This window comes from Tyto alba, unplaced genomic scaffold, assembly GCF_018691265.1.
Source record: "Tyto alba isolate M040663 unplaced genomic scaffold, T.alba_DEE_v4.0 Super-Scaffold_23, whole genome shotgun sequence".
In the NCBI taxonomy this organism is placed as follows: domain Eukaryota; kingdom Metazoa; phylum Chordata; class Aves; order Strigiformes; family Tytonidae; genus Tyto; species Tyto alba.
In genome coordinates this window covers 6,914,569-6,927,112 of record NW_024881297.1, presented here as the reverse complement: position 1 = coordinate 6,927,112, position 12,544 = coordinate 6,914,569, and the positions used below count along the sequence as shown (strand labels likewise).

Here is a 12,544-nt window from a genome sequence, read left to right as displayed (position 1 = left end):
AAAAGACATTTGATTTAGTTTTCAACCATGAGTGATGCACTGAATGTCAGTGCAAAAAAGCTGTTAATATTCTGGGTGTTATATGTTATCTGGGTAATGAGCAACACATGTTTAGAAGTTAATTGTTTGCAAGAATAGTGTTTATTTTTGTTCCAGAGGCAGCTTTGATGAAGCCACTACCAAGTTCTGTGTTGGGTGTGTGACAGAGGCTTTTGACTATCTACATCACATAGGAATTATCTACAGAGACCTGAAGCCAGAAAATTTAATTTTGGATGCTGAAGGATATATAAAACTGGTAAGATGTAATCCTTTTGTAATGTTATCCTTTTGTGCCTGTACCCTGTTTCCTTGCAGTGGGGATGTAAATAGACAGCATGTAGTGAAAGTACCAGGATCCTGGAGTTTAATAACTCTTAACATTTCAGTAGAAAAGAGGGTAGGCTACTCGTTGCACAGTGAGAAACAAAGGCATTGCAAAGCCATTGCAAGCCACAGACAAACTAGGGATTTGTAGCCTATGAGAGCTCTTGCCAGAGCATAAAAAGCAAAAAAAAATTTCTCCCAGCAGCCAATCTTAATGTGAAGGCAGGAACTACCTTTTCCAGGTGCAGAATTACTTCTCTGTCCAGCCTCAAGCAATCATACATTCTACATTATCTCTGTAGAGAGAGAGAACACAGTGTAGAGTTCCTGCCATACTTGACTGTGACCATGAAAAGTGTAAAGAAAATACCCTTCAAAGAGCTTGAAACATCCACTCTGACGACAGTGAGCAACCCACTATTTTCCATGGGCTGTAAATCTCGTGTCCTCAAGGAAAGCATGGGTTGTGCTATCCAAAAGGGAAATAATTCAGGAAATTACTTGTGAGAGTAAATGGGTCTGTTCTATAACATTTGATAATCCAGTGAAATTACTTCTTTCTCCTTCACAACAAGACTGTGGAATTGTTTTAGCTGTAAACTGGCAATTCTAAGAACTTTGCAGGAGGTGAAGCAGTTGAGACCTTAAGGCTTCCCAGTGCGAAACACCTCTGCATTATGCAGCATGTGTTGATTTTGATCAGGTTGATTTTGGATTTGCAAAGAAGATTGGATCAGGGCAGAAAACCTGGACGTTTTGTGGAACCCCTGAGTATGTTGCCCCTGAAGTCATTCTGAGTAAAGGCCATGACTTCAGTGTGGATTTTTGGTCCCTTGGGATTCTTGTGTATGAACTCCTTACCGGCAGGTAAGTGCCTTCTACTCCAAGTTCTTACCTTGTTTGTTTCTAGAAACGTTTTCAAGGTTATTTTAAAAATAAGCATTTTAGTTTTTTTACCATCAGGAATTACTTGTAAAATTATACTTCTTTTTGCCTCTTATGCATGTCTTCTGTCATTTCGGAAATGCCGTGGACAAAGTGTGGGACATCTCGGTTCTGGTTTATCCATCAAGGGAAAGGGCCAGACACTGGCTAGCAGTGGCTGGCGTAGAGCTCCTTTGACTGCTTATGTTGTTCCCCGTGAGGAACAGCTGACAACAACCTGTCCTTGTCCTCTTTAATGGGTGATGGGGCACAGTGGAGCGGGTGAACTGTAAGCAGGGCTTGTTCTTTGCCTCCACGCACACTCCCTGTGAATGTTCAATGGCAGTACAGCGTGGAAGCTCCTCTGAGTTAGGCTGGAGGCAGAGCTACCTTAGAGGGACACACGATCATGTGTTTTCCATGGTACCTCCAGGCAGCTCCTCAGCTTCAAATCTTTCTGGTATCTTACACAGACTGAAAGGCTGAGGGTTGTAAAACTAGGAGGGTGGGGGATTTTTCATGTTCTCAAATATTTGCTTTGATGAGAAATGGCCACATCTGCTCTTGCCAGCCATTCCATCTTTCAGTGTTGCTTTCTTTCTCTAGTCCACCATTCTCTGGGGCTGATCAAATGATGACATATAATTTGATTCTCAAAGGCATTGAAAAACTGGATTTTCCTAAAAGAATAACAAGGCGGCCTGAGGATTTGATCCGCAGACTCTGCAGGTAGGAGGGGCAAATTGTGGCAGAGCCTGGCTGTAGAGAGATTGAGCTATTTAAGATCCAGACTATTGTTGAATTGCTGACAATTTAAAATTGTTAGGCCTGACATGGTCTATTCTGATTATATTCAGTGTGCGTGCATGTCTCTCAGTGTGTGCCACACCTCTTAGTATGCACAGGTATCATCTACAAATGTAGGCTCTGGGCTTTTTCCGTAGCTGTGAATTTTTTTCTGAAACACATCTTAAGGAAAACTTAAGTGTGGGCTGAGGAAAGAGTTAAACAATTTAATTTTATTATCAAGCGCAGTGTTTTAAAAAAAATGCTTCCAAAATTACTTAGCTCCTATGGAAAGCATGGGGCACTTAAAGACTGACTTCAGCCCACTTGAAAATATGCAAAAAGGTGGCATTTCAAAAGGGTTATTTCATTATTTCATAACTCAGATGCATTAGTGCATAGGGGCATGCACAGCCTGTGGCTGGTGACACTGCTGACTCTGAACTCCCAGCTCCAGTGGGATTTCATTCACGGCACTAGGAACAGTGTACACCGTGTTTGTGCAGCAGGATTGAAAGAATCTTTGTAGCTGCAAATTTTGGTCTACCTTCTTTTTGTAACTCATGACCTGACCCTGCTGTCCAGGGGAAAAAAAAAAAAAGGTGTGCAACTAAAATTCAACCAGTTGATTTCCCTCTGCTGTCTCTCACCACAGTTACACTGTTTTGACTTCCTGGAAGGCTTCTCAGTCCTCAAAAGAAAGGAGCAGTGAGCAACACATCATTATTTTTCCTTATGAGACCACATGTTGTATGCAAGCTCCATCCCTGTGTAACTGTTAATGCATGCAGTTAGGACCTGTAAATGCTCTTCTAAAAAAATAATAATGCTTTTTTTAAAATTCTTACCTTTATTCTTTTTCTCTTTTTTTTTTAAGGCAAAACCCTACAGAAAGATTAGGCAATCTGAGGAATGGAATTAATGACATCAGGAAACACAGGTAACTGCAAGAGACTTCCAAGAAGAAAATTCAGGTTTTAATGTGAAAATATTTTTGATATTTGTCATAGTTTGAGCCTGTTCGGCAGCCAACCACCCTGCAGCCGCTCACCCACCCTCCCCCCCAACCTGGGAACGGGAGGGGTAAAGGGAGACTCGCAGGTTGAGATAGAAACAGTTTAATAATGGTAATAAAATGAAAACAATGACAGCAATGGAAAATATAAACGGGCAATGCACAATGCAATTGCTGACCACCTGCTGACCAACACCCAGCCCGTTCCCGGCCAGCGATCCCCAAATACCAAGATCCTGCAATCGCAATCCTGGAAGCGAGAGCGAGCTCCTTCCTGACCACCCCTCCTCTATGCAGTGAGCATGGCGTTCCATGATATGGAATATTTCATTGGCCAACTTGGGGTTTTGTTATTTTCCTTTTCATTACAATTTTTAAAGCTTTTTGGTTTAGTTTATTTCAGTTATTGGATTCTCTCCTCCACCCCACAGGGGGTGAGGAGTGAGCGAGCGGCTGTGTGGTGCTTAGTTGTCGGCTGGGGTTAAACCACAACAGTCTCTTTTGACACCCAGTGTGGGGCTCGAAGGGTTGACATAACAACAAATGTGGCCTGAGCGTATTAAAACAAATTTGTTATAAGCATTCATTATATTAGTTTAATAGTCGCTGATCACAGTGTTGATTTATTTGATCTCGTCGTTGTTCTCAGAGCTGTGTTATATAACACCTTACTTGCTGAGTATGTTCCCTGTTGCGCTGTTTATCACCTGGGGGGCAGGATTAAGGTTATCATTTTGATGTACTGTGTAACACTGGTTTTTGATACGATAAATTTACTGGTTATGAGACTGGGCTGGTATTATACTCAGCACTGCCATCATCTCCATACATCGGGAACCATCTCAGAAACTATTAATAATTATACCCTTTACCTTTTCTCCTCTGAGAGTCAATCTACAGGGGAGACAAGAGCAGACACTTTCCCTCCACTCCTTCATTTCTCCTTTCTCCTTCACCTTCCCCTTTTCCTCCAGGCTAGTTACAAGAGCTCTTAGAGAATTTTGAATATCCTTGGGATGTTCAAACCAGCATGTTCCTACTTCTGTGTCTCCTGAATGTGTTTCAGGTCTTGTTTAAGGTTAAACAACTATTTAAGAATACCACCCATAGATCTGCTCCAAGGCTGTATAGTTAGGAGTGGCAGGGTGCGTGGGATAGAATGGGCAAGTACCTAGGACAGGAGGCACCTCCAGTGTTTTAGAACTTCACCTCTGAAGAAGTGCAGAAACCTGAAAAACTAGTAAAATATTTGGAAAAAGCGTGCTGTCAGCTGGCAGTTCCAGAGACACAAATCACTGTAACATGCTGGGGCCTGGCCTGTGTCTGCTGAGCCCTGTTCAACACTATCCAGTACTCTCAAGGGGAAGAGAAGGTCTCTGGATCTGACAGCAAAACGGCAACAGCACTGTGGCTACTCCAGCACCCACAACAGGAGTTGCAGTTAAACCAGAGAACCAATCCATGCGAGGATCAGTCGCCCCTATACACAAAAAAGAATACTGGATGCGCAAGTTAGCTCTTTTTGTAAGGGAAGAAACTCCTACTAACGAAGAGAAGGAGGAATTAGTGGACAAGGCAAGCTACTCCAAAGCAGGGCCATAGTGCAACTCATAAACGAGGCAGTAGCCACCTGATCCCTATCCCTGAGTGAGATGCGAGATACGTGAAAAGATTTCAGCCATCATCCAGGCAAGCACATGGTCACCTGGACGCTCTGACGCTGGAGTAACAGGGCCAGTAGCCTGGAATTGGAAGGTGGAGAGGCCAAGCAGCTGGGATCCCTTTCTAGGCAGCAGGGTATTGACAAGACGATTGGAAGACAGACACAAATTCTCAGCCTTGGGAGGTGACTCCTGTCATGAAGGTGTGAAGGAAAGGTACCCCTTCAAGAAGATGCTGTATGTCACTCAGACAAGGGGCCACCATGGGGAGAGGTATCCGGTACATGAGGGAATTAGCCATGCGGGAGGTGATTTATGGTGACCTGGACAGCGAGCAGTTATCCACAGATCCAGATGAAGTCCAGTGCACACAGCCCAAGTGGTGGAAGTTTGTACAGGCCACACCGTCGTCATATGCCAACTCAATGGCGTTAGTGACCTGAAAAAAATGGAGAGACACAAATGGTGGATGAATTGCCTGGGCACCTCCAGCAGTACAGAGGAAGTCTCTCTTCCTCCCTACGGGCCTGCATCTTGGCTGTGGAGAAACTGTCCTGGGAGTTCTGGTAATTTAGAGGATACGCCCCATCTGCACGGACTAGTATCTCAGCTATTAGGAGTGAGCGTTCCTCTGCTCAAGAGGAAGGATGTAGTCAGTCCACACCCTATGTTTTTACCTGGGTGACCATGGAAAGGACATGAGGGAGTGAAAAATCTACCTCAACCCTAGAGGCACAGGTATGTGAGTTGCAAGGGAGAACAAACACAAAAGGGTGTTCTTCCAGGAAAACTGCTCCAGTTAAGTGGGCAGTTTCCTAGACAGAGTAGAAGGCCTGATCTTACTTCCAATCTTAATAAAGGGACTTCTGATTTGTATTTACAAGAAGTGAGTAATGAATACTATGACCAGGACAATAGGGGCCCTACCTGTAGCCAGATGGAGGAAAGGGACAACTGGGTTTATTGGATTGTGTGGGTTTGATGACCTGGCACATCAGACCCCCAGGAGTATGAGGCTCTGGTGGACACCAGTGTACCCTAGTGGCATCGAGCTATAAAGGGTCAGAATCCATCTGTATTTCTGGAGTGACAGAGGGATCCCAACAGCTAACTGTATGGGAGGCCAAAGTGAGCCTAACTGGGAATGAGTAGCAAAAGCACCCCATAGTGACTGGCCCAGAGGCTCCATGCATCCTTGGTGTAGAGCACCTCGGGAGCGGCTATTTCAAGGACCCGAAGGGGTACTGCTGGACTTTCGGTATAGCTACCTCGGAGGCGGAGGAGATTGAAGAGTCGTCCACCTTGCCTGGTCTCTTGGAGGACCCTTCTGTTGTGGGGTGGCCGAGGGCTGAAGAGCAGCAGGTGCTGATTGCCACCACAGCCATGCGCCAGCGGCAGCATCGCACCAGTCGAGACTCTCCGATTCCCACCCCTAAGCTGATTGATCAGCCGCAGAGCCCAAGGGGTGATCAGCAAAACTCGCTCACCCTTTAACAGTTCTGTACAACCAGTGCGAAAGTCTAATGGGGAGTGGAGACCGACGGTAGACTTACTGTGGCCTGAGTGAAGTCACACCGCTGCCGAGTGCTGCCGTGCCGGACTGCAGTATGAATCGAAGTCAAAGCAGCCAAGTGGCACGCCACAACTGACACCCCTGATGCGTTTTTCCCAAGCCCCTTGGCAGCAGAGCGCAGGCTGCACCCTTCCAATTCCCTCCTCCATCCCACCACGGGGCAGGGGTGAGCGAGCGGCTGTGTGGTGCTTAGTTGCCAACTGGGGTTAAACCACAACACTCCCTCTTCTCATGCTGTTAAGAGGGTGGAATTCAAAGGGGATGCTTATGTCCTTGCATGGCTGTGCTTATGCATATATTAACCTGTATGGCAATGACAGTGCTCAGGTTTCCTCCTAAAAACTATGTTGTCACATGGACAGAATTTGTCATAAAAAAAATATCTTGCAGCCCTTGTTTACATGTTTTTTAGCTGTTAATAGTATAATGACAGAAAACAATCTGTCCTTCTCCCCTGGTCTCTCCCTGTCTGTGTCTTGTTTCTTTTTAAACAGGTGGTTGAGTGGTTTTAACTGGGATGGTCTGAAAGTGAGGAAATTAACATCGCCTTTAAAAAGAGAGGTATTGGCTTTGACTTTCAATATTATAATGCTTTACTAATATAAAGGTACTTGGCTATAAAGAACCAAGAGCGAAATTTCCCAAAGATGCATTTGAATTATTATAGCTCATCATTTTTAGTGAAAATTGAATGAAAGAGAGAGAGACAGCGAGCAATACATAACTTAAATTCAGTTCAATAATGGAAATATTATTCTGCCTGTGTACTTTGCATTAGATTTTCACCATTACTAGAATAAATGGTGTGTGGTCAGAAACAAATAATGAAAAAACATACGTTCCTCGTTAATGGGCACATTATTAAGATGCACTGTTCAGATTACCAGGCAGAGAACAAATTCTCATATTCTCTCACTATGGAGTTATAACACATCCTTGAATTAGCTTCCTGTTTTAAGTGGCCGATTTCTCTTTGCCCTGAAATGAAGAAAGATTGAGGGTAAAGAATCTGAAGCTCACTTTGAAGCAAAAAAAATAATTCTGAGATCTGCTTTGACTAGTTCCCCTGCAAACGTAGATGTGGTCTTAAATGTGAATCAAGACTGTAGACAGTGTGGCCCAGTTTTCTTACTGGCTTGAGAGGGCTTTGGGTGAAAGGTAGGATCTGATAGTATTTGGCGAGTGCTTTTGTATAAGGAGGCTGATGTCATTGTTCTGTCGTACAGCTTAATTCCTGGAGGCTTATCTTTTAAAGAAGGAGGAATTGCATCCATTGAAAGAAGTTGTTCATATCATGCTAGCCTGTCATTCCTCCACTGGCAGGAATAAAAAGGATGCATAATCAATGGAGAGTATTTTCTAAAGTTACCTTCTGAAACAACTGTTTGTTTGTGTTTTTAATGTCCTAGTTGTCTGGACCGACTGATTACAGCTACTTTGACAGCTACCCACCTGAAGAGGGAACCCCTCCAGATGAACTTTCAGGCTGGGACAAGGATTTCTGATATTTTTTTCTTCCAGGACATTTATAGAGAATTATAGACATCAATTCTAAACCTGCTGTCTTGTTTTGTGCTTAAAATCAAATCAAATAAGGTGTGTGACCAACACAGTGTTCCTTGAAGGATTGAAGACAGTACAGCAACCAGAACTTGTTTGGATAATGCACCAACATCTGTGTGCATCTCCTTACAACAAGGGCATTCATTCACCAGATGTAACCTGAAAGTTTTTTGATACACAATGTCTCTGTGAATATTTTCAGGCACTATGGATCGGATGTATGCTTTTTCCATTGGAAATGTCACTAGCTAATATTTTGATAGTAACAAGGTTGCCATGTGTCTTTATTTTGAATGGAGTGGATGAGTATTGGAAGCCAATAACTCTGTGGCATTTATCAACAGCTGACACTATAGGCATTTATTTTTCATTTTATCTTGTCATCTGTGTGTTTCACTTTTTCCCATAATGGCCAGTATCGCATTGATCCAGCAGTGTGTATAAAAGACACTTTTACTGAAAGGTTGATTTGATCTGATGCTGCAGCTAAAGGGTATCACTGTGGAAGCTGCCTCTCTGTCAGTTTAGTGTTGCACCAGGTTGAGTATGTGAGACAGGGTATAACAGGTCAAATGAAAATCTGGTAGGAAACAAGTTATATACATAATAGAAGTTGCCTGGAAAAGCAGACTGTAGTATGTATTTCTCTTCCTGCTTGAAAGAGTCGTGTCCATTTCTTAAAATGTTTTGCTTTTATGTAGTGTGAAGATAAAATAGATGGACAAAAGGCAGGAAAAAACCCATGTAAGTATAGAATCATATTTTTTCCTTCAAATATATTTTCAGGTTGTTTTCTTTGCTATTTTGCTGAAAAGCTACATTTGTTTACATCAGTGCTGAAACTCCCACCCATTTCAGTGTTCTAGTTGGTGTCAGTAGATGTGAACTGTCATTTCAAATCATGTTTCATCAGACACCTTAGTAACGTATAATTATTCTGAGCTCTACTCATAGGAAGGAAGAATGAGAGCAAAAGCTCGATTCTTTCTTTTTTCTTCTCTCGTAAGGAATTGTATTCCTGAATTGGTTTATATATTCTGTTTTCTTTTGACTGCCTTCCCTTCTCTCTAATGGCTACTAGTGAGGTTTAGAAAGGCAAGAAATTCCAAGCTCCTCTCAAAACCAGTGTAAAAATCTAATTATGATTTGTAGCCCAGTTTTTCAAGCTCTGTCTTCGCCTACTTTGGTACAAGCAAATAAATGGCTAACCAGAACCTGAGCCAAGGGAGTCCAGCAAACAGCTAAAATAGGAGGCTGGAGCACATGCTGTGTGCGAAAAGGCCGAGGGACCTGAGCTTGCTCGGCCTGGAGGGGGTTTTGCTTTGCCGGGACCTTGGGGCAGCCTGCCAGTGCCTGCAGGGAGGCTACCGAGAAGGCAGAGCCAGGCCCTTCATGAAGCTGCACGTGACGGAGGGGCCCGTAAATTGCAACAGAAGAGGTGCTGACCTGACAGGAGGGAAAAAGTGTTTCCGTAGTAAAGCAGGATCCCAGACAGGTTCTGCAATCTCATTCCTTGCTGTTTTTTAAGACGGGAGCAGACAGAACCTTGAGCAACCCAGTCTGAATTGAGTGTTCTCTCTGCTTTGAGCAGGAGGTTGGACTAGAGACCTCCCGAGGTCCCTTCCAGCCTGAGTGATTCTGAGATTCTAGGAATTAGTTTTATCTGTCAGCTATTTGTATAATCAAAATATAGCACAATGCATGTTCCTGTATGAGTTTATATATGCCTGGGTTTTGCTACTTAACCTTTAAATTGTTAGAACTGGGAAATTAGTTGGAAATGTTGACTGGATAATAAATGCAGTTGGATGTTATGCCTTCGTGGTTTACTCTGCTGTGAACCACAGCTGCTGTAGAACCAGGAATGTTCCTGCGTATCACACTGGGCTTATGGGATCGATGCATCTGCAACCTCTGCTAGGATTTGTTTCAGCTCCCACGGAGACAAAGTCCAATCTAAATTTTGATACTAAAGTTTTCTTATGAAGCAGTCAGCACATAGGTTTACGTGCAAAAGAGGTTCACAGGCTGGTCCTTGTAAAAGAAATACCATATTTTCATCATTTTTTCTATGATCGGGCTTTTAAAAAATTGAGATTTTCCAGTAAGATGTGGAGGAAATACACCAGAATGATTCATGACTGCTCTAAGTTCTCCTAGCTGTTTTTTAATATTTATCCTTCTCCTAGTTATGCAGTAGTCCCGATATGAACTTTTAAGACGTCATTGGCTTCCATCACTCGTGTAGAACAAGCTCTGAGAGCTGCTCACAAAGCCTGGCATCATTCCTCCCCAGGACAAGCCCCGTGACGCAAGTGCAGAGATGAAACGATCGCATTTCACCCGCCTTTACTCCGGACCTGCACAAACCTCAGGTAGGGACAGCTCGTCACTTCAGCCAGATGACAGCAAATGTCCTCATCTTCCAGTCGCTGTACTTCTCTGTCAAAAGAGAAATTTGGGGCCAGCCGGTGATGCTGACCTGATTAGAAAATAACTAGGTCATAGAGAAACAGAAGTTACGTACACTTGTCCGTAGAGAAGTTCTCCTTTTTTAGATACTTCTGTTCCTTATAACTTCATTTTCAGTTCTGGTATCACACTATTGGAGTGGACACACAAAAATTTTATTATTAGAATATCACCTCAAAGAAAAATCACATTTGTGAGAAAGCAGCTGATTGCCACAGCCCAGCTCTTTCACAGGTTCAAGTGCTTGAGCTGCTTGTTGCTTCCCTGCCCCTCTGCTTCTCACCAGTGATTTGCAGCAACCAGGGCGGAGTTTTGCTGTACCTACAAGATAATTGTCATCTCCAGCAGATGACAGCCACATTGCTTCCCACTAAAAAGTGAATACTCCAGAGACATGCACACCCAGGGTGCTGTTTTGCAACTACCTGCAGTTACCTGGCTGTAGGAGGGGGCTTGCTGGAAGACCTCAGCAAGCAGAAGTTCACAGCTAGCATGGGCATCTTGTACCTGTTGAGATCCCGTTATTTCACAGGTGCTCTAAACATCTGTGGGGAAAGGAATACCTTGTGCTTTGTTCAATAAGGAATGCCCGGATGCTCCCATCAAGTGTACCTTCTTGGCATTATTAAAATAATTCCAACTTCAAACTCAAGTCTGACTTGCTGAGCGTAAGGGATTGCAACCCCGCTGCTTCTCTCCCCCCGAAGCTGCCCTTTGTGTATTTTCTCCAACTCAGGAGTGCACTGTAAACTTACATCCCCAAGTAACTGAAGAGATCCTCTGTTACAGCTAAAACTTACTTAAAAAAAAAAAAAAAAAAAAGCTGCTACCCCAGTTTCTGGGCAACTGAAAGGGCCAGGCCTGTCCATGGAAACATCCTACCCACTTATTATGTTGTAAACTGAGACCACCAGCCTGCCCAATAGATTATGCATGTTTGTACACAGTGGACTGCTCTTATCCCTCCAGCCAGGAAAGACGGAAGTTCTGACTCTGCCTACAAACTGAAGAACTACACTGGCAATGCTACCTTACTAAAAGACGCGCAGGGAACTTTGCCATCTCTAACTCCAAGTGCAAAGCTGAAGACTAGTTAGGTGATAGACATTTGCAGCGAAAACTAGCTCTGGGCTTCCACAGATGTAGCACAGGGCAGTGACAAACCCAGCGCAACTACCTTTCTCCACTATTCCTAAGCAAGGCAGCATGATGAAAGCATCGTTTGACAAAGGTGACTCCTGGCTGAGAAATTGCAAATTCCAATTTACAAGACTAAAACCCCAAGGTCACTAGAAAACGTTCCTCATTGCTCACAAGAGCTAACATGGAGAACCGTTTGCGCTTTATTTCCCATACATCTGGAAACCAAACAGCTCAGCTAATAAAACACGTCATTGCTCAAGCAGCGAGAAAGCAAAGCTGTGCAGTGATACCAGCACTGCACCGAGAGAAAGCCAATAGCTCTTCCATCATATTTGTCAGGGAAGTATTCAGATGCCCACTTACACATGACTTCAAAACAAAGCTTCATTTTTCTAAGACAAGCAGCTAACCAAATTCAATACCTGTTACTCGCTCTCCTTGCTAAGCTGGGTGTAGCCTTACCACCCACCTGAGCAGGAGTTGTTGCACAACCTGTCCCTACCCCCAAACCCAAGCCAAAAATGGTATTCGGGGCATTATCCAGCTGCAGCTTGAGAAACAAAATGTTACCTAGGGAAATCCCTTCAGTAAGTCTCTGCAGCAGAGCTGAGCCTCTCTCCGTAAATCCATGCACAGTCGAGGGTGCTCAGGGACACAGCAAATAATGATGAACAGGAGTTGCTTCCACAACCCAGTGTCACTGCACCTACCAGCATGTGCCGGACAAGCCTAGAATGGAAGGGAAGCTGGACAAAACTATGAGCTTCACAACACGTCATGGGTGAAAGAACAGAGACTAGGGACAAAAATAACATTCCTGTAGTCAAGTGCACTTGAGAACCAGGCAAAGACTGAAAAAGAGAAGGTCTTAATACATTTATTAGTAACTGCTGGCATATAATGTAGAATAGCCTACAATCGTCACATACAAAGCATTTGTGGCAATTACTGGCCAAGCAGTCACGGGTTAAATGGAAGAAAGATGAAGCAGCACATACACTGCCTCCCCATGCTTGTTAAACTGTTCTGAGCGTGTAAGTG

At 43.7% G+C, this 12,544-nt stretch overlaps 1 protein-coding gene across 3 annotated transcripts in view; it reads left to right on the top strand.

The window, feature by feature from the left end:
* PRKG2 (protein kinase cGMP-dependent 2) overlaps positions 1–12,544 on the top strand; it is a 40,925-nt gene that overhangs the window by 26,250 nt on the left and 2,131 nt on the right. Inside the window, exons 14-20 of one of the 3 annotated variants that reach the window (XR_006165651.1) lie at positions 157–298; positions 1,070–1,233; positions 1,897–2,019; positions 2,954–3,016; positions 6,820–6,886; positions 7,735–8,632; positions 10,078–10,094. Coding sequence is in view for 2 of the 3 variants with exons in the window: in XM_042796460.1 (XP_042652394.1) it covers positions 157–298; positions 1,070–1,233; positions 1,897–2,019; positions 2,954–3,016; positions 6,820–6,886; positions 7,735–7,830 (655 nt within the window). In the remaining variant the exon portion in view is untranslated. Of the gene's footprint in view, positions 1–156; positions 299–1,069; positions 1,234–1,896; positions 2,020–2,953; positions 3,017–6,819; positions 6,887–7,734 lie in introns of all 3 variants that reach the window. The other 2 variants (XM_042796461.1, XM_042796460.1) reach the window with 2 other exon arrangements.